The 22236-nt window shown below is 43.5% G+C and overlaps 1 protein-coding gene and 1 long non-coding RNA gene across 8 annotated transcripts in view; one reads left to right on the forward strand and one right to left on the reverse strand.

Annotated features, from left to right (window-relative positions):
* Positions 1 to 15218, forward strand: part of SH2D4A (SH2 domain containing 4A) — an 82847-nt gene extending 67629 nt beyond the window's left edge. For all 7 annotated transcript variants that reach the window (XR_012417114.1, XR_012417115.1, XM_065518970.2 and 4 more), the window contains 2 exons: positions 12717 to 12940; positions 13924 to 15218. Coding sequence is in view for 5 of the 7 variants with exons in the window: in XM_065518970.2 (XP_065375042.1) it covers positions 12717 to 12940; positions 13924 to 14016 (317 nt within the window). In the remaining 2 variants the exon portion in view is untranslated. The remainder of the gene's footprint in view (positions 1 to 12716; positions 12941 to 13923) is intronic.
* On the reverse strand, positions 427 to 11722 carry LOC123575164 (uncharacterized). The gene is made up of 2 exons (XR_006700303.3): positions 11342 to 11722; positions 427 to 8871 (listed from the first exon to the last, which is right to left on the reverse strand). It is a non-coding gene; the product is annotated as an uncharacterized lncRNA (long non-coding RNA).
* Positions 15219 to 22236: the final 7018 nt, after the last annotated feature.

Below are 22236 nucleotides of genomic sequence, written 5' to 3' on the forward strand. Positions count from 1 at the left end.
CCAATGTTGTGAAGATTTGACCCTCTGTCTTCTTCAAAAAGTGTTCCAGCTTTAGGTCTTACATTTAAGTCTTTGATCCCTTTTGAGTTAATTTTTATATATGGTGTTAGATAAGGGTCCAACTTCATTCTTTCACACATGGTTATCCAATTTTACCAGCACCATTTGTTGAAATGACTGCCCCTTCCCTGTTGAATGGTGTTGGCCCCTTTGTCAAAATTCATTTGACCACATCTAAGCATTTTTACTTCTGGGTTTTTTATTATAATCTATTGGTCTATAAGTCTGTGTATATGCTGGTACCACGTTGTTCTGATTACTATAGCATTGCGTTAAGTTTTGAAATGACTGTGTGTGAGTCTTCCAGTTTTTTCTTCTATTTTCAAGATTGTTTTGATTATTTGGGGTCTCAAGATTCCACGTGAATTTTTAGATGGGTTTTTCTACTTCTACAAAAAATGTCGTTGAGATTTTGTTAGGGATTACACTGAATCTGTATATCATTTTGAATAGTATTTTTATCTTAAGTTTTCTGATCCATGAACATGGGATGTGTTTTTATTTACTTATGTCTTCTTTATCTCAGCAATGTTTTGTAGTTGGTTTTTTTGTTGTTGTTGTTGCTGTTTTTTTTGTTTTGTTTTGTTTTTTTAGACAGAGTCTTGCTCTGGTGCCTGGGCTGGAACGCTGAAGTGCAGTGGTGTGATCTCTGCTCACTGCAATCTCTGCCTCTCAGATTCAAGCGATTCTCCCATCTCAGCCTCCCAAGTAGCTGGGATTACAGGCTCCCACCATCATGTCTGGCTAATTTTTGTATTTTTAGTAGAGACAGGGTTTCACTATGTTGGCCAGGCTGTTACCGAACTCCTGACCTCAAGTGATCCACCTGCTTCAGCCTCCCAAACTTCTGGGATTACAAGCATGAGCCACTGTGCCCCGTCATCAGTGTTTTGTAGTTTTCATTGTATAAGTCTTTCACTTCCTTGGTTAATTCTAAGTATTCTTTTTTTCTGTTTTTTTTTTTTTTTTTTTTTTTTTTGAGACGGAGTCTCGCTCTGTCACCCAGGCTAGAGTGCGGTGGAGCGATCTCCACTCCAAGCTCCGCCTCCCGGGTTCATGCCATTCTCCTGCCTCAGCCTCCCGTGTAGCTGGGACTACAGGCGCCTGCCACTGCACCCGGCTAATTTTTTGTATTTAAAAAAAATTTTTTTTTATTAATTTTTTTTTTTGAGACGGAGTCTTGCTCTGTCGCCCAGGCTGGAGTGCAGTGGCCGGATCTCAGCTCACTGCAAGCTCCGCCTCCCAGGTTCACGCCATTCTCCTGCCTCAGCCTCCCGAGTAGCTGGGACTACAGGCGCCCGCAATTTTTTGTATTTTTAGTAGAGACGGGGTTTCACTGTATTAGCCAGGATGGTCTCGATCTCCTGACCTCGTGATCCGCCCGTCTCGGCCTCCCAAAGTGCTGGGATTACAGGCGTGAGCCATGGCGCCCGGCCGTAAGTATTCTTTTTGATGATAGTGTAAATGGAATTTGATTTGTAATTTCCTTCTCAGCGTGTTCATTGTCAGTGTATAGAAATGCAACTGATTTTTTGTGTATTGACTGTGTATCCTGCCACTTTACTTAATTCATTTATTAGTTTTAACAGTTTTTTGTGGAATCTTTCTGGTTTTCTACATGGATGATTGTATGATCTGACAACCGAGATAATTTTACTTCTTCTTTTCTAATTTGGATACCTTTTATTTATTTTATCTAACTGCTGTAGCTAGAACTTCCAGGAATAGTTGAATAGAAATGGCGAGAGTGGGCATCCCTACCTTATTTCTGATCTTAGAAGAAATGTCATTCAATACTAACTGTGATGTTTGCTGTGGGTTTTTCATATATGGCCTTTACTATGTTGAGGTAGTTTCCTTCTCTTCCTAGTTTGTTGAGTTTTTATCATGATAGGGTGTTGCATGTTGTCAGATACTTTTTCTGCACTGAGATGAGCATGTATTTTTTTCATTTATTCTGTTAATACGGTGTATTACACTGATCAATTTTCATATATTGTACCATCTTGCATTCCAGGAATAAATCCTACTTGTTATGGTATATGATCCTGTTGATATGCTGCTGCATTAATTTTGATAGTAACCATGTTACTGTAATACTATCTTTTATAATTGCCTATGTGTTTACCTTTATTGAGTTACTTGTTTCTTCATTTGGCTTTGAGTTACCGTCTGCATCCTTTCATTTCACCATGTAGCATCCTTGGACATTTCTTGCATGGCAGGTTTACTGGTAACAAACTTCCTTAGCTTTTGTTTACCCAAGAATGTCTTAATTTGTCTCCCACTTTTAAAGGACAATTTTTCCAGGATTGGCCAAAAGAATCAAGAATCAGTAGGATTCTTGATTGACAGTTGTTTTTTCTTTTAGTATTTTGAATATGCAGATAGTCCTAAACTTACAATGGTTTGACTTACGATTTTTTTACCTTATGATGGTGTGAACGTGATACGCATTCAGTAAACACCATACTTCAAGTACCTGTTCAACCATTCTGTTTTTCACTTTCAGTACAATATTCAATAAATTACATGGGATATTCACTTTAAAAATGGTTTTTGTGTTAGATGGTTTTGCCAAACTGTAGGGTAATGTAAATATTCTGACCATGTTTAAGGTAGGCTAGGCTAAGTTATGATGTTCAGTAAGTTAGATGTATGAAGTGAATTTTTGACTGACAATATTCTCAACTTATGCTGGGTTTATAAGGATGTAAACACCCCATCATAAAATAAGTTGAGGAGCGTCTTTATTGGCTCACTGCTTTCTGTTCTCCAAAACTAGTGATGAGAAATCTGGGGATAATCTTATTGACCATCCCTTGTATGTGATGAGTTGCTTCTCTCTTGCTGCTTTGAAGATTCTTTTTTTTTTTTTTTTTTGAGACAGAGTCTTACTCTGTAACCCTGGCTATAGTATAGTGGTATGATCTCGGCTCACTACAGCCTCGACCTTCCAGGTTCAAGCAGTCCTCCTGCCTCAGTCCTGTCAAGTAGCTGGGACTACAGGCACATGCCACCACACCTGGCCAATCTTTGTCTTTTGACAGTTTGATTGTACCGTGTGTCAGTGTGGGTCTCTTTTAAGTTCATCTCACTTGGATTTCATTGAATTTCTTGGATATTTATATTAATGTCTTTCATCAAATTTGGGAAGTTTTCATTATTTCTTCAAATATTCTCTCTGCCCCCTTCTCCTTTTGATAGTTCCACAAAACATATATTGGGTCATTTGATGCCGTTCCATAGGTGCCTTAGGCTGTGTTCACTTTTCTTCATTTTATTCTTTCTGTTCCTTAAACTCGATAATGTCCATTGTCCTGTCTTCAAGTTCAGTGATTCTTTCTTCTGCCCACTTAAATCTGCCTGTGAATTCCTCTAGCGAATTTTTCATTTTAGTTATACTTTCAGCTCTAGGATTTTTTCCTTTTTTTTTTTTAAGGTTTTCTCTTTATATTTACATTTTGTGCATACATAGTCTTTGAGTAGATCTGTCATCGGGCCTTTTTCATTCCGGGACAGTTTCTGATTTGTTTTCCTTTGAATGGGCCATATTTTTCTTTGGATTTTCATGCATTGTGATTTTTTGCTGAAAACTGGGTATTTGAATGTAATAATGTGGTAACTCTGGGAATCTGATTCTTCCTCTTCCCCAAGGCTTACTATTTTTTTTCTTTCTATTTTTTTGTTTCTATTGTTATAGGCTTTCTCTATGTCAAGGATCAGCCTGAGGTACAAACTTAAGGTCTTCACAGCTCCTTTTTGAGCCTGTACCTTTCCATGGCCATGAATAGTCATGTTGTGATTTTCTCCATATATGCAATTATTTTTGAATGTCCTAGTCTTTAGTGTCTGGCTCCCAAAAGGGGGAAAAAATTAAGGGGGAGGGATTTTGAAATGTAATGACTAGATTACCTAGGTTTGAGTTGGGTTTTCTTCTCTGTAAAATGAGGAGGATAATACTAATCTATGTCATAGGGTTGTTTTTATAAAGTAAATCAGCTAATATTATGTAAAGTGCTTGGAATAGTACCTAATACCTGGTGTTTGTTATTTTGATTTATCAGAATTGTGCAGTTTAAGTTCATCGTTCCTGTTCCCCTACCTTTCTTTTCCTATCATTTTGAGTAACAGTGTTGTAAGTAAGCAGCACTTCAATAAAATAGATTGTAATTACTGCAAAAACTGCCCTATGCTATTTCTACAAGTGTTTATTTGGGGCCTGTCTTTAAAAGCTAGGAGGCCACCTCAGAAGCAAACAGTAATTTGGAAGGACAGAGGGTCAACACCCTCACCAACAGAGAAAGAAGGTTTTTGGGCAAGTTTGGCAGGACATTGCAGGTTAAGGTTGGGCTTGGGTTTGGGAGGGACGGCGCAAAGAGACGGGGGTTAGTGTTAGCGTTTCTAAAGTAATAGCTCCCATTTTCTGGATTTGTGATCTTCTAAATATTGTTATTGCTTAAATCTGCCTAATTTTGTCATCCTTTATCTCTTCTTATCCCGTTGTCCTTGAACGACCATTTTTTCAGGTCGGGACTGTCTTGACCTTCAAATGCAGTGCTTGTTTTATTCATTTGGTTCTTGCATCTGATAGCCAGATTCCAACATTCTTTAAGAAAGACCTTATAGTCTGTAATATCTGTAAACTAAGTAAATAATGTTGGAAAGTCCTTCTGGCCAAACTTAACATCCTGCTGACTGAAGAGTCATCCCAGTTATTCTGGCTTCAGATTATGAGTCTCCAAAGTATGTAGATACATAATTCATTTTACCCACTAATATGCTTTTAAAGTTCCCCAAGACAGGGCCAAAGAATAAATAAAATTGAGATCTGAAGTTCTGTCCAGAACACCACAGGTTCATTTCTTCATTCTATCAACATTTGCCTATTTCTGCTAAAAATAAAGCAATATATTGGAGCCGAGAAACTGGCAGGGACTGGGAGTGGGAAGATGGGTAAAAAGATAGAAATCTGTGTATAAACAAGTTTATGATTTAGAAATTTTCCAATTATAAACAATTTTTAAACAAAATTGTACACATTTGCTTTATGTATCAATAGTTGATCATTATTCCTCTGAAATTTAATGAACACTCTTATTCAAATGTAGATGTAATTAGATTTTTGATGAAATCTCTCCATCTTGATTTGTTTCTTTTAGCTGTCTTTTGCTGTCATGGCATGCAACTGAACCTGCCCTCCCGGTGATTTGGTCCCACCAGTACTTTATATATATTTTAAGCTACTTAGCAAGCACATCCTTTTTACTTTGGTGGAATAGCAATATAGTTCACATTTCAGCTTTTTTTTTTTTTTTTTTTTTTTTGTTTGAGACAGACTCTTTCTCTGCTACCCAGGCTGGAGTGCAGTGTCATGTCAGCTCACTGCAGCCTCCACCTCCCAGGTTCAGATGATTCTCCTGCCTCTGCCTCAGGAGTAGTTGGAATTACAAGGCATGTGCCACCATGCCTGGCTAAGTTTTGTATGCCTGGCTAAGTTTTGTAGAGACCATGTTGTCCAGGCTGGTTTCGAACTTGACTTCAAGTGATCCACCCGCCTCAGCCTCCCAAAGTGCTGGGATTACAGGCCTGAGCCACCACGCCTGGCCACACTCCAGCTATTTTGATTTCTTCCATTTTTTGATACATTCCACTGACTCTTTAGAGGGTTACTCTGAACCTCCTGGAGGTAGTTATTCTCTGGAATTGTTGTTCCCTACAGATGGTTGTTAAGGTAGAATCCTGTGTCCCACTCCTCCCCACTTCCCTTCTATTCCTGACAGTTTGTCACGCACAGCTCCTTCAAAACGGGGACAGATACCACCCCAGACAGAGCGTATGTCACTCAATAGGTTGCATTAAGAAGGGCTCATGGAGGCTTCCCAAAATTTCTTTCAGTCTAAGATCTTAGCAGACCTATGAGTCAGTAGTTCTGATCCTTGACTTATTAAGGAGCTTCTCAGTGATCATCTGTCCTTTGACTATTTTGCTGAAGAATGGAGATTTCTTAATTGTGGGGCCATCAATATTCTGCCTACCTGTCACAAAGGGATTTTCAAGCTTCTGTGTTCACCGAGCACAAAGTAGTTATTTATGTGATTTCTTAAAGCCTCTTTGTTCTTAAACCTCAGATGACATATATATCCTGCCTCATTTACATGGATGATTCACACATTTTATGGAGTAGATAGGCTGTGGCCAGCAACAGTATATCACTGCTTGTATGTGGCGGAGAAGGACAGCTGGAAGTCCATTCCCGGGCAGGGCTCCTTTTGGCATGAAGGCTTCACCTACATTAATGTCATTAAAGCAAAGCACATTTTGTCCAAATTATTCTCCATGGTCCCCCTGTAAAATTGCTTAGTATTTGTTCAGATTGTAAAGCAGCTGGAGAAGATGAAACAAAGAGGCTAAAACTACACACATTAATTTGGATTTCGGAAGAGTTAGCTTTCTGCAGAACATTCTATGCAATGCTGGCTTTTTCCTGGAAGAACCTGACTTTTCTCATAAATTACTCAGTGCAGCAGGCTTCCTGCAAAAATGCCACTATGTTTGCCAGTAATGTGGAGAATAGCCCATTGGCCCCAAGCTCTTCCTTGGGTTTTTGCCGATGATGCACTGGAGTCCTCATCCTGACACTATGACAGGATGGCAGTGGCTGTGCCTGGGAGCCCCAAGTTTCCCACTACACACACCCAGGACTGGACCCTTCTAGTTCCCTGTCGTGCTCTTGGAGTCTTGAGGTTGCCTAAAGGGGCCTCAGTGGCAAGGGACAGGTACAGTGGGTGTGTGAGAACCTAAGAAGAGAGATTCTGTTTTGGGGGTTTCACCTGGAATTTTGAATAGAAAAGGGATTCTACTGTTTTAGTATTTTAAAAGGCATGTGTTTGTCTTCAAACTTTTGTCATCACATGCTTTTAAAAAAAAAAAAAAAAAAAAGGTCTTGCTCTGTCACTCAGGTTGGAGTTCCATGGTGTGATCACAACTCACTGCAGCCTTGACTATCTGGGCTCAGGTGATTCTCCCACCTCAGGCTCCTGAGCAGCTGGGAATGTGGGTGTGTGCCACCACACCCAGCTAATATTTTTTGTTTTTTTCTTTGTAGAGATGGGGTCTTGCCATGTTGCCCAGGCTAGTCTCAAACTCCTGGTCTCAAGTGATCCTCCCACCTCAGCCTCCCAAAGAGCTGAGATTACAGGTGTGAGACAGGGCACCTGGCCATGACCATCAAATGCCTTAATTTTTATTTGTGTACTATCACATGCTTTCTTGACAGTTTCTTCTGACACAGCCAGGTGATGCCACCTCACTTCTTTATGCCAAGGGAAAGTAAGTAAATAGTGGTTAAGAGCATGTCCCTGGGGCCACAGTGCCTGGCTTCAAAATCTGAGTTCCCCCGTTAATTAGCTGTGTGGCTTCAGGCAGTCACATGACTGTTTCCTTCTGTCCCTGATATGTATAATGCAGATCATTAGGGGTTGTTCCTGCTTAAGTATGTGGATGTAATTTGTTGTTAATATTTGTAAAGCATGAAGAACTGTGTGGCACATAATAAGCCCTAGTTAACAAGTGTTAGCCATTTAAGATAATGAAGTGAGGATGAATAATGCTAATAGTTCTGATCCTTGACTTACTAAGGAGCTTCTCAGTCCTCAGCAGCATGAATGCTAAGCTTAGATTTTGGAAGAGTCACTGTCCCCACATCAAGGCATACTACACATCTGTAACCAGTGAAAAATGCATCTTCTTTAAGTTGCCAAGGTGAGAAATGAACACTGCTTTGTGAAATAAAGACCTATTTTATTTTCAGTTCGTTCCACGAAAATTCCATAAGCCTGGTGGGTTAAAAAGCAAAACCCTACAATAGGAGACAAAAACCCTGGAAGTGTCATTTGCTAATCCTGCAAGCTTGGGTACTTGCCTTTTCTGCGTTAATTTCCTCATCTATAAAATAGAGATGATGATAACATCAGCTCTGCTTTTTAGAGAAAACAACTCTAAAATGCAGTGGAAGCACGCTGAACAGTATGGTACGCCAGTGCAAAGCAGGTGTTTTGTCTGAGAGAATGGGTGACAGCGTGGGCCCTGAGGTCAGCCAGCCTGGGTCTAATCCCAGTGCTTCTCCTGACCTACCCGAATGACCTACCCTTCAGCAGGGTATGCAAGTTTTCTCATCCATTATTTGAGGATAATAACAATATGTCTATGTAGGGTTGCTGTGAAGATGAAAGGAAGTAATACAAACTTTATTTGGCTGTCTTCCATTTGATTTTTAAACACACATTTTCCAGACACAGGAGTTGTACAAATGTACCCAAATAATATTTAGACCTGGTGGCACTTCATAGAAAGACGAAATGCATCTCTTGTCCCTGTGATCACAATTCTTAGACTATAGGAAGTGGCTGCACCGAAGTGTCCCAGAGAAGGAAGTTTCTGACTTGATTATAAGACACAAGCATTCATTAAACCCTTTTCTGGCCATCTTCTAAGTGGCAGGTGCTGAGTGTGTAAAAATAAGATGGAGTAGTTGGCCTCGAGGAGGTCACAAGGAAGTCGGGGAGGGCAGGACAGTTATGGCAGAAAGTTCTGTGAATTCTTGGATAGAAGCGAAAACTAGCTGAGTACACAGATGGAGATCAGTACAGGTGAGACCCTGCATTGACCACTTGAGTGCTCAGATGGAGGTGGCAGCAGGTGCACAGCAGGTCTAGGAGAAACTGAGACTGACTGCCCAGGCTAGGATCAGGACGTGTCATGCTCTTGAGTTGAAGCTTGCCGAGTGAGTAGGAGTTTTCCAGGAGGAAGCTGTGGAGAAAGATACCACTGAACCGCTTTGTGGGGCAGTTATTACCACTTGGATTTCCAACTGGAGCCTACTGGAGTTTGAGTTACTTTCAGGTTCTTGGGTATGTTTACCCTCTCCTATGCAAAAAGTAGTTCCCTGGGGCCTTTACCTGGGCAAAATGTTCATTCTAGAGAGGTTTAGAGCTACACTATCCAGTTAGGGTAGCCCCTAAACACAGGTGGCTTTTGACATCAAAATGAATCAGAAATAAGCCCTATTTCAGTGCTCAGTAGCACATGTGGCACTATTTGCATTATCACACAGAGAGCAGAGTAGGACCTTCTCCAGCTGTGACGAACCCCTGTGCTGGTGCTCTTGTGTAGGCTCTCAGGAGTTTCAGTTCCTGCTCTGCCCCAGGCTCTTGAGGGCCAGACGCTGCCCATCAGACCTCACGCAGTAACATCTGCTTTCTTCTGGGCTGCCAGAGGTCTGCCAGTCCCGGCCTGGATTCAACTGTAAAATCAACAGACTGTTGCCTGGGTGAAAATCTGGTTCACTAAACTGATGGACTAAAATATTCCAACCTGGGCACCATGGCGAAACCCCATCTCTACAAAAATTTGCCGGGCACGGTGGCACGTGCCTGCAGTCCCAGCTACCCAGGAGGTTGAGGCTGCAGTGAGCCATGATCGCATCACTGCACTCCAGCTTGGGCAATGGGGTAAGACCCTGTCTTAAAAAAAAATTATTTATCCCTTTTCACTAGCACAGAAATCCTCCTAGTACCTCAGGTTTGGTTCTTTTAAGTTGTGTGGAGAGAGATCAGGTCAGAGGGAAGCAGCACCAATGTCATGGCCTTTAGGGCTGGGGGGAAGACCCCTGCTTCAGAATTCTTAGAGTTGTGCAAAGGGCAGCTTGGGGGATAAGTACCATGAGAAGGTTGACTGAGGCCGGGTGCGGTGGCTCACACCTAGCATCCCAGCACTTTGGGAGGCCGAGGTGGGCAGATCACTTGAGGCCAGGAGTTTGAGATCAGCCTGGCCAACCCAGCACTTTGGGAGGCCAAGGTGGGCAGATCACTTGAGGCCAGGAGTTTGAGATCAGCCTGGCCAACATGGTGAAACCCTGTCTCTACTAAAAATACAAAAAATTAGCTGGGCATGGTAGTGGGCTCCTATAACCCCAGCTACGCAAGAGGCTAAGGCATGAGAATCGCTTGAACCCAGGAGTCAGAGATTGCAGTGAGCTGAGCTCGCACCACTGCACTGCAGCTTGAGTGATTGTTTAAAAGAAAAAGAAAACATTGATTGAGTCCTCAGTGATCAGTATCTAACCTAGGATTTTGGTTTTGTGCTCAAGAATTCCCTATCCCAGCAGATAAACCTAACTGCTTGCCAGTAATCACAACCAGGACACCCCAAATGCACACGCTGCCCCTGATGGATTCATGACAAATTGTACATTGACCTGTGTATTTAGCTGCACCAAGCTGGTTTGCTATTAAGGAATAGTAATCCTCTTACTAAGCAAAAGAAGCAAAGACAAACTACCTCTTGGATCATTCAAAGCCTAGTCTCCAGGGCACTTCCCTTTGGAACCTGCCCAATCCCATGGTGTACAAGGAGTCTCTGCTATGACCTGTGCTTTGCCACCAATACGTTTGATTGGGTCCTGGTGTCCCAGGAGATTAGGTGGCACCAAGATCTGTGCGTAAGGCTAACAGGCTTTTGGAAGGTTTCAGTTATAGTAACTACGACCTCATCTTAAAAGGCATTTGACCTTAGTTAGCCCAGGTTTGGTGATAATTTTCCAGAATAGCTTTTATTTTAGGAATTCAGATTCATCTGGATAATTTCCAGATGTCATAAATTATAACATCTGCCCCATCTGTTGAAACAACCTGGAATTTCATAGTGAGCCATCAGTCTAGGAGGAGGGACTAATCTTTCTCCAGAATGCTGCTTCTCCTCCAATCGTGGCTTCTTGTTTCTGAAGGGCACTTTTCAGGGTCATTGAAAAGCATCCCTGGGTTTCAAAGACAGCCTCATACAGTGTCTTCAGAGATTTGCCATGTGCAGTCCCCACATGGGCTGGTACCTGGTGCCTTGTTTCAATGTATGGTTGTCATTTGTAATTTATCAGTGGGACCAGGTATGCTTAGGAAGGGGAATAGACACACAGAAGCAGCAGCCCGTATCTGATGGAACTAGATAGCCATGATTTGAGTACCTCATGTGGATAGTGGAGCATCTGAACCAAGAGGCTCCCTCAGTGTCCGTGGTGCCTGCAGTGTCCAGTGGGTCTGTCTCAGTGGGGAAGGGGTGAAAAAGCCACTGGACGTGATGGGTACAAGGCATGTGCATCAGTCATCTGCTGGGAATGGGTATAATAGAGCCAGAGCCCCTAGGAGCAAGGCCCTGGTCTGTTTCAAGGACATTGACTATCTGCACGTCGGGGAGACCGGCCTTTTCATCCACTCCCAGCTCTTACCTGGAGCTCACACTGGGTTGACCTTCCTACACGGGGACTCTGCAGTGGGACATCTGGGGTCTATGTCCTCCCAAATAGGAAACAGGAGAAGAGGAGGCAGGAGAAGGGCTGGTCGGATGATCTTGGCTAGGAGAAAACAATTTTTAAAATCCTCCTGTCATTCAAGGTCTGTTTATAGAAGAGAGAACAGAAATGGTTTTATTTTACTCTGGAGGGAGTTCACTTCCCCATTAACTGTACTAACAAGACAAAAGGGCTCTGGGAGCCGATTGCCTTTTCCTAAGGTGGTTCTGTTACTGTTTTGTTTTCCTAATAATAAGGTACTGAGTATCAACAGGGAGCCAACAAGGCAAGAGTTTTATCTGTTGAAATGAAAAAGGGCACGCGTAGAACGCTGTTCCTCCCTCCCAGATCACAGCTCACTGAATAATTCATTGACTTCCCCATCTTTCCAAGATGCGTTTCTGCACTTTCTATGAGTTTTACAGCATTATCTATTCATCGACGAATTATGATGGGAATAAAAAATTTGGAACATGAGTCACACCTCATGAGTTTGGACTAACTGGGGAAAAGGCTGGTCTGGAGTAAGAGTGTGAATTCATGATGTCTATATATAACTTCATATATGTATATGAAGACACACATATAGTTTTATTCCTTTAAATGCCAGTGTAGTGTCATTCAGCAGTAGCTACAGTCTAAGGTACTTTACAGAACTAAGTCTGACTTGGCTCTGTCGCTAAATTGCTGCGCCTCCCACACCAGGGACTCTCAACTTCAGCACTACTGCTATTTGGGGCTGGATCATTCTTTGTCTCATAGGCTGTTTAGCAACATCCCTAGCCTCTACCCACTAGATGCTAGTGGCATCCTCCATCCATGACAATCAAAGGTCTCTCTCAGACACTGTCCTGGTTGAGAACCACTGTCCTAGACCAAGTCAAATCACGCCCCAGACCATTGAGTCCTTGTTGGTAAACTGAGGTGGCCTAGGGAGAGTATCTTAAAATCCCCCCCCAGATCAAACATTCCCAGGATGAGCATCAATGCATCCCGCTAGACCCTCATAAACTGTCTAACACCTGCGTGAAATGGGTATATAAAGTGGAAATATGTTCCTCTTAAGGTTGACATTTAAGCTCTCATGTATACCTCCATACATGGTTTTTATACAGTTTGCCTCTGTAACCTATTCATGTCTAATTAGCAAATACCCGCAGAATATTCCATATTCCTAAGAAGCCCAAAACAGACTTAAAATTGCGCTTACTGTGTCTTATTTGTCACTGACTATCCATGCAACTGGATTTAACAGAGGAGAGTTTGGGAAATGATTTGGCTGAAATACCTGCCTTTTTTTGCTTTGCCACAGGAATTCTCACACTCAAGAAAGCAAATGAACTTCTTCTGAGCACAGGCATGCCCGGCAGTTTTCTCATCCGAGTCAGTGAAAGGATCAAAGGCTATGCCCTGTCCCACCTGTCAGAGGACAGCTGTAAACATTTCCTCATCGATGCCTCTGCAGACTCCTACAGCTTCCTGGGCGTGGACCAGCTGCAGCACCCCACCCTGGCGGATTTGGTGGAATATCACAAGGTGAAGCAATGCATAAACTTAATTTGCCTTCTGAGTTACTGTCCTGTAGCAGCTCTAACAGTGAATGACAATGACAAGGAAAAGGACTGAGACAAGTACGTGGGGCGGGGGGGTTGTCTTTGGTAATTGTTCCTGATAATCAGGATTGTTAATTGCGTTTCATTTATCTTAGAACCTAGTTCTTCCTTAAATACTCAGGGAACCCCACTGGGGCAGAGAATACAGGAAATGCTAAAGAAAAGAAAAAATAAAAGCTGTAGCCACATGGATCACATATGACAGCAGTCCCTAACCTTCCTGGATGACAATTTCTCCACGGACTAGGGGTTGGGGGATGGTTTCAGGATGATGTAAGCACATTACATTTATTGTGCATTTTATTTCTATTATTACATTGTTATATGTAATGAAATAATAATACAGTTCAATCAAGTGTAGAATCAGTGGGAGCCCCGAACTTGTTTTCCTACAACTAGACGGTTCCATCTGGAGGTGATGGGAGACAGTGACAGATCATCAGGCATTAGATTTTCATAAGGAGCACACAACCTAGATCCCTCACATGCACAGTTCACAATAAGATTGGTGTCCAATGAGAATCTAATGCTGCCACTGATCTGACAGGAGGCAGAGCTCAGGCAGTAATGTGAACGACAGGGAGCGGATGTAAATACAGATGAAGCTTCACTCCACTGCTCACCTCCTGTCCAGTTCCTAACAGGCCACAGACTGGTACTAGGTCCATGGCCCTGAGGTTGGGGACCCCTGACCTATGAGAACAGTCTTAAGTTAGAACTCAAGCCCTGGAGGGAAAGAGAGTACCCTGGCCACATGTGGATAAGAAAAATGCCTCTTAAGATGATCATAAACCACGAAAGCTTTGTGTAAATCCTGGCTAGGCAGCTAGTGATGTCCTCTGAGGAAGTAGGAAGAGCATGTGGTTGCTACTTACACTGTTTGACCCTGTGCCTTCTGATTGACAGGAGGAACCCATCACTTCCCTGGGAAAGGAGCTCCTCCTCTATCCCTGCGGTCAGCAGGACCAGCTGCCTGACTACCTGGAGCTGTTTGAGTGACAGCCTCCATCACGGTCATCCTACAGCCTCCAGCTGGGTTTTCCCCTGGACAAACGCCACCGCAACATTTATGTGTGAAGCCAAAAGCACCCTGCAGCAGAGCCAGTACTGATCAACTGAAAGCGTCCATGGAATCCTCACTGACACCTCTCTTCTGCACAAATACTGGAATTCAGTGTCAAGAGAAAATGACCTCTGCTCATATTCACTCCAAAAGTAAAGGGAGAAGAGTCTCAATTTCAGCAAGCATCTGTCATGAAGGGTATGACCTTAATGATATATATAAAACAAACGAAGAAATGGAAACCTTTTAGAAATGAAGGTGTACTTGAAAACCAGTATCTTTGTGAAGTATCATATGACCCCTGTACTCCCTCTGTATCATCTCGGGAGGTTTCAGGGGCCTGTCAAGTTTCACACTGGCTTTGGAATGCTGGCAAAAAAAAAAAAAAAAACCTTTTCCTGGCTGAGATGATGCTTAAAACATACCTCTCTTACTGTACATGTTGGAACCAGGATACGAGAGACATAGAAAAACAGAAGTCATGAATGTAAATGGAATGAGAAGTTTTAAAACATAGGATGAGCGGCTTAACATGCATAAAAATACAGATGGACCTGCAGGAAAGTGAGCACACATCACTGAGTTTGTTTTCTTGTTCTGGAGAATGGGGTCACAGCTTCCCTGGCCTCCCCTGGCTCTAGAGTGCACCAAAAGGACAAAGCATCTGCACATGTATTTTTATTTTTTTTTTATCAGTAGTGCATAGACCAGAACAGAATAAGCAGGCTGTTTGGATGCTACTTGTGGTTGGATTGTGTTCCCCCAAAATAGATAGTGAAGTCTTAACCCCCATCCCCGTGAATGTGACCTGGTTTGGAAATAGGGTCTTTGCAGATATAGTCAAGTTAAGATGAGGTCACACTGGATTAGGGTAGACCCTAAATCCAATGACTTACATCCTCAGGAGAAGAGAGAGGTTTGATAATAGAGACAAATGCAGTGGGAAGACGACCAGGGGACAAGAGGCAAGTTGGAGTGATGCAGCCAGAAGGGAAGGGACACCAAGATCGCTGGCCACCAACAGAAGCCAGGAGAGACGCATGGGACAGGTTCCCCCCAAGCCTCAGAAGGAAGCATGGCCCTGACTTTGGAATTCCAGACTCCAGAACCGGGAGAATAAATTTCTGTTGTTTTAAGCTGCTTAGTTCATGCTGATTTGTTACTATAGCACCAGAAAGCTAATACAGTCGTTTATGTAATTACATAACTAACTTGACACACAGGATTGACCCGTTAATTGCTGCCCAGTCCACCATTTTCATAATGAAGTAGAAATGGGAGGTAAGAAAAACATTCCAGCCAGTTCTGTTTAGCCCTGGGACACGTATTTGTCCTATCAGGAATCTTATGCCCTGCTGCACGCCCCACCCACCTTGGTCCACTCCCAGTCCGGGAATGGACTCTGGACAGGGACTGAGGTGGCTCTGAGCCACTGGAGATCATTTTTCTGGGAGGATGGAAATTGGCTAGGACCTCTGGCCTAACTCTGTAGGTCAACACTCTTTTACATTGCCTTTTAATAAAAGCAGAATGATACAACAGTGTGGTCATGAGCTTGTTGGTTGCATCCAGCACTGACAGAGAAGGGGATGGTTGGCATGTGTGTTCTAATGAGAAAGAGGATGATGTTTATTTTTAGAGACAGGGTCTTGCTCTGACACCCTGGCTGGAGTGCAGTAGTGCGATCACAGCTCACTTCAGCCTCGAACTCCTGGCCACACGTGATCCTCCTGCCTCAACCTCCCAAAGTGCTAGGATTACAGATGTGAGATACTATGCCAGGTAGAGCTAGCTTTGAAACACAGATCATTGTTTAACTCTTTCTTGAAATGTTCCATGTGGTTTATATTGTTAAACTATTGTAAGGATCCATCTCTTTTTTGTTCCTATTACTCAACAATCATGGCATTATTGAGAAACTTCTCATCTCTTCCCACCATTTTCTGTGTAACCTTGGACGGGACGTTTTATCTCTGAGCCTCAGTTTTTGCTTCTGAACAACAAAATATGATTTAACTGGGTGATCTTTATTATTTTCATGCAATTCTGAAATTTTAAGTTTCCACTGCTTCTCACTGGAATGAATGGAAAGTACCCCCTTGTCACTAATAATTAGGAAGACGTAAGATTCTAGTACAGGACGGGTGCGGTGACTCACACCTACAATCCCAGCACTTTGGGAGGCCAAAATGGGTGGATCATGAGGTCAGCAGTTCAAGACCAGCCTGGCCAACATGCTGAAACCCCGTCTCTACTCAAAATACAAAAATTAGCCAGGGACGGTAGCGTGCACCTGTGATCTCAGCTACTCAGGAGGCTGAGGCAGGAGAATTGCTTGAATCTGGGAGGCAAAAGTTGCAGTGAGCAGAGATTAGGCCATTGTACTCCAGCCTGGGCTACAGAGCAAGACTCTGTGTTGGGGGGGAAAAGAAATCCAGTACCCTCCTGTGCCTACAGTTATCTTGTAGGAAATAAGTGTGCCCATATCCAGCTATAACTACACAAAGCAACATCCTACTAAAGGAAGATTTAGAAAACAGGAAGTTGCCCAACTGAATTAACCCATTACTACAAAGGGGAGTAGATGTGGGTTCTGGACTAGTTTATCCTATTTGTTGCTGACAGAAAAATACACTGTCACTGTTGGATGATATGATGGCATGAATGATAGTTGAAATTCTTAGGGAAGGAGAATGGTTTACAAATTTCACGAGTCAGGAGATCGAGACCATCCTGGTTAACACGGTGAAACCCCGTCTCTACTAAAAAATACAAAAAATTAGCCGGGCGCGGTGGTGGGCGCCTGTAGTCCCAGCTACTCGGGAGGCTGAGGCAGGAGAATGGCGTGAACCCGGGAGGCGGAGCTTGCAGTGAGCTGAGATCTGGCCACTGCACTCCAGCCCAGGCGACAGAGCGAGACTCTGTCTCAAAAAAAAAAAAAAAAAAAACAAAAAAACAAAAAAAAACAAATTTCAGAAACTGATTTCAACTGAATGGGATTCTAGAGGCCTGAACTGTCATCCGAGCTGTGCTGTGGTCTCAGTCCTGCCTACATCTACCCTGAGTTACGGTCTAAGGTGAAGATGTCCAAACTCGGATCGATCCTGGTCTCCTCCTGTTGCCTCCACAAGCCCAGCTCCTTGACCTGCCTGCGCAAGGTTTCTGGGTCTAGGAATGCTGGCCTCATGTTACTGTCCTGGTTCTCAAGCCTAGGGGCTCTGGTCTGCATACCCTGACTCACTGGGCCTGTGCCCAAATGCTACTCCCTGCCCATCTAGATTCTTCTCTCCCACAATTCTGGAATCTCCCTCCCACAGTCATGTAAGATTTTCTGGCTGCCACCGTATTGCCAGATGCTCACAGATGCATCAGGTCACCTGCAAGGACCCTGCTTCTGGCCTCCTATCCTACCCTACTGCAGTACGATGCACAAAGAAGGTCACTTGGCCCCCAGTGTCACCAGCAGTGCTAGCTAGGCAGTCTCAAGAAGTGTTTTCTGGTCAGGCACGGTGGCTCATGCCTGTAATCCCAGCACTTTGGGAGCCAAGGCAGGTAGATCACAAGGTCAGGAAATTGGGACCATCCTGGCCAACACGGCGAAACTCAGTCTCTACTAAAACAAACAAACAAACAAACATGCTTTCTGGCTCAGAGCTTACCCTAAAAAGTGAGAAAACACAGGGTAAGTTAGGAAAAAAAAAAGATCAGAGAAGTCAGGTCACCAAAAATACCTCCAGGACATTTCCACCCAAAATTGCCTATCTGAGCTAATGCTTTGGAATTAAGCATCCTTTGCTAATATGACATGAAATCTTTTAGGTTAAAAAAAAAATTATGGCTTCAAGTTTTGCAATTGCCACCTTTTGCAAAGGCTGTTTTCTTAATGCACTGGAGTCCAAACATGTTTTATGGCCCATACACACGGATTTTCAGGCTCCTGCTACTTGGTGACAGAGAAGACACAAATGCAAGTGTTATGCATGGATACGTTTCCATGGGGCCTCTTTGCTTTCATATTTATCCAGAACGTGGTAAATGCTTTCCTTTCAGGCTGCAATTCACAGGGTTTGTTTTGTTTTGTTTTCTACAACTGTATCTTTAAATAATCTGTTTGAATTTAGCTTTTCTCTTCGTCGGGAATAGCTATAAATGTTTGATTTTTCTTTGCTTTTCATGTGGTATTCTCACGCCCATTGTTTTCATCTCTCCCTTCTTTTCTGTTGTATTTTAGGAGAGCTCTTGCATCTGTCCTTTCCCCATCAGAGATTAAATTTTCTACAATGTTAATTCTGCACTGCACTGCCTCCAGGTGGATTTTAGTACCACTTTTACATTTCCAGCTACTTCCCATCCTACCTTCTCTTCCTGTGCAGGGATCTTTAGGCTTCCCACTGCTTCCCCAGACTGACAATTGTCAGGAAGCTTAAATGATAAAAGTACCCTATTCTAATTGTGGCAAAAACACATTATTTGATAATCAGGCTGCTGGATATAGTAGAGAGCAGGCCCAGCAGGTTTGGGGTGGGGTCCTGGCTATACCATAACTAACTGTGTGGAGTCGTTAAAGAAAAACAGTAACTAAGCCTGTCTGAGCTTCAGTTTCATCTCTCAGACAGATGTTACTCAAGTCACCTGGGTTCTGAAGATTAGGAAAGAAATATGTTAAATATCTGGCATCCAGAAAGCTCTCCATGGGCCCAGCATGGTGGCTTACACCTGAAATCCCAGCTCCTTGGGAAACTGAGGCAGGAAGATTGCTTGAGCCCAGGATTTTGAGACCAGTCTGACCCACATAGTGAGACCCCATCTCTACAAAAAAATACCAAAATTAGCCAGGTGTGATTGGCATGTGCCTGTAGTCCCAGCTACTTAGGAGGCTGAAGTCAGAGGATCACTTGAGCCCAAGAGTTCGAGGCTGCAGTGAACTATGATTGTATTACTGCACTCCAGCCTGGGTGACAGAGCGAGACCCTTTCTTTACAAAGAAAAGAAAAGGAAAACAAGCCACCTCTCCATAAATAGTAATTGGGTAATTGCCTTTTCCTTTTCCTAGTGAGTTATGAGTCCAACAAAACCAGGATCCTTGCACTGCAAACTTCCCCTTTGTCAACTCAGTTTATGTGACCACTGGGCTGTTTATCCCCTGTCCTTGTTTCCTAGAATTTCTGAGATGAATTTTAAGAAGGAAGAGGAAACTTCTGAAGAGTAAGGGATTTAATGACCAACCACACAATACATTCATTTGCCAGTTGACCTGCAGAGAATGGGCTCACTTGGTCTGGATCTGAAGTGGCACAGAGGGGCTTTTTCTAATGTCTGATTTTGACAATCCCCAAATTAGCAGTAACCAGTTTTTACCCACAAATCAGCCATTGTCCAACTGGCTCTGCTGCCTCGTGATTCCTGATTACAAATCCCCAAGTATTTGCCTCCCATTTCGACCAGGAGGCATCACAAACCCAGCTCCCTTTGAGATGAACTCTGCCTGTCTCCCAGCTAGGTCAGGCAATGCCAAGCAAACTCCCCCACATTCTGTTTTTCTCAGTCTAAATCAGCTTTGGCTTTTCTTCAATTGGGAGGATGTTTCTTGTGAAATCTTCTCACCAATGAAGTTGAGATCCTGGGAGCCCTGCATGGGCCTGCACCTCAATAACCAGACAGAATGGCAAATGCCTTGCCCTCCAGGGGTGCCCTCCCAATGGTGTGCCAGCGCTCGAGAAAAGCTTTGCAACCAAGCCGCTCCCTGCTGCTTCCGACAGCCCGCCATGCCAGGGCTGTGATTTTGACGTAGCTTCATTTGAGGCTGATAAAGAACAAGTGATGTAAATAAGCTTTTTCTTCAGCCTTTCTTTGAACTTAATTTGGGTGTTTTTCTGGTTTTTCATTGACTTATTTAATCCATTTCAAATGGGCTTTAACATCTAAGCAGGCCAGATGATGTTTACTGTTGTCATTTTTGAAACCCTGGAGTGACAGGGTGAGTTGGCAGTGGGGGTAGAAGCTTCAGGAATCACAATGGAGGTGGAGGAAGTGGCCTGGCATGGCTGCACTTCATTCCAAGCTCAAGTATCTGACTCAGGTTGATGAAGAATAAATCCAGTTCACCAGACATCCCACCCAGGCTGAAGGTCGTTCGGTTAGTCCCGGACAGAGGCTGCCATGGATGGCTGGCCCTCACTGAGTCCCTGGGGCGACTGTGGAGGCTGGAGAAAGGTCTTCAAGAAGCACAGCCCTACTTCTCTCCCCAGAGCAATGCCCGCCCTTCCCAGGCTGTGACCTTCCCCAAAGCGGCCCTGCCCTGCCCCTCCTCCCCTACAGTTCTGTCCACCTTCTTGCTAGAATAGCAGACAAGGCCATACACAGCCGAGGAGACAATGGGGGTGACTACTCCAGAGGGCGTGTTCAAAGGATCGGTAATGCACAGTTTGAAAGGCACCTCTGCTGACAGGAAAGAACATATTCTGTGTGTTGAAAAAAACTACCGTCAAAACCCCCCAACCAACTGGCACCATCCCCATAGTTTTTGGCAGCAACAGCAAAGCACTGAGCCCTGCCAGGAGAAACAGCTTTGAATTAAAATATAAAGCTAATCAGAATATGGATCACATGAAGCTGCCAGTCATTTTATGTGTGTGGGGAGTAAAACACCCCTGCCCTGCTAAGAAACTGCCCAAGGTCATTATCTCAAATCAGCAATTCTCACGAACAGTATCAAGTCTTTTCTTAAAAAAGCAAGTATTCCCACCTGCTGTCCCCTCCTACTCAAATCATTTTTTTTCTTTCTTTTTTTTTCGTTTTTTTCGAGACAGTCTCACTCTGTCACCCAGGCTAGAGTGAAGTAGCGCGATCTCAGCTCACAGCAACCTCCACCTCCCGGGTTTCAAGTAGTTCTCTGCCTTAGTCTCCCGAGTAGCTAGGATTACAGGCGCCCACCACCAAGCCTAGCTAACTCTTTTTTATTTTTAGTAGAGGCGGGGTTTCACCATCTTGGCCAGGCTGGTCTTGAACTCCTCACCTCGTGATCCACCTGCCTCGGCCTCCCAAAGCCCTGGGATTACAGGCGTGAGCCCCTGTGCCAAGCCATCACTCTTTCAATGTAACATGTCGGAATCCTGCATGAGAGCCAGATTCCAGGGCTCTGATCCCATATGGAGTCCTAACACTGCCTGTCATTGCAGAGTGGCTGGAGGGCTTGGTCAGATGCCTTAGCTGTTCCTAGATCCCTGTGTTAGCAAGCTTTCTTTCCTTGTTAGGTGATTTCTCAGGTGGGACTAGAGAGCAGAGAAATGGTAGAAAACTGAGAATCAAAAACAACAGGCTGGGGACTTACCACTAGGCCAAAGCTCGTTCCCGCAGACCTTCCAATCCATCCGGAGCTGGCCATGTGACGGGTCATGGTCAGGGACAATGACGGTCATATCAGTCTGAAGCTGGCTACTCACTGGTTGGATCTCTGGGCAAGTTCTTCAGTGTTTCTGATCCTCATTCTCTGCACCTGGAAAATGAAAGTAATGATACTATCTAGCTTAGAAGATTGGGGTAATGAACATAAGGTTCCTAGCTATGCTCCTGACTTCAAAACCCTAAAAAGCTTCTCAGCTGCCTAGGAGGGTATCAACTCCATATTACTGAGTGTGGAACGTAAGGTAGAAATTACCCATTAAATTTCACACTCCTAGTAACCCTTCTCCTTCAGATAAATTAAGTTTTCAGAATGACAAAAAGAACAACAGTGTACATGATGGCTTCATAATCTTTACTGTATTGCCTGTAATAGCCGTCTGATTATATCCAAGCAGCACTAGGGATACCAAGAAGCTTAACAGACACTGCCAGATACACAATTGTATGTGAGGAACTGTGTGTTGAATGCTAATAACTAAACACCTACCGTATGCCTGATGCATCCGAAGTGCTTCAAACATATGAACCCATTTAATCTTTAAAACAATTGCATGATATACAAGGGATTGAATCCATCACGCTGAATGAGGAGATCGAGGTACGAAGACATCTAGCGACTCCTTTAAATTAAAGATCCTGTAAATTGCAAGAGAAATAACTGGAATCTGAACCCAGGTTGTTTGGCTGGAAAAACCATGATATCAACTACTCTACTGAGCTGAACCTTGATTATATAAAATTAGGTGAGAGGA

Source organism: Macaca fascicularis, chromosome 8 (genome assembly GCF_037993035.2).
Source record: "Macaca fascicularis isolate 582-1 chromosome 8, T2T-MFA8v1.1".
Classification (NCBI taxonomy): Eukaryota; Metazoa; Chordata; class Mammalia; order Primates; family Cercopithecidae; genus Macaca; species Macaca fascicularis.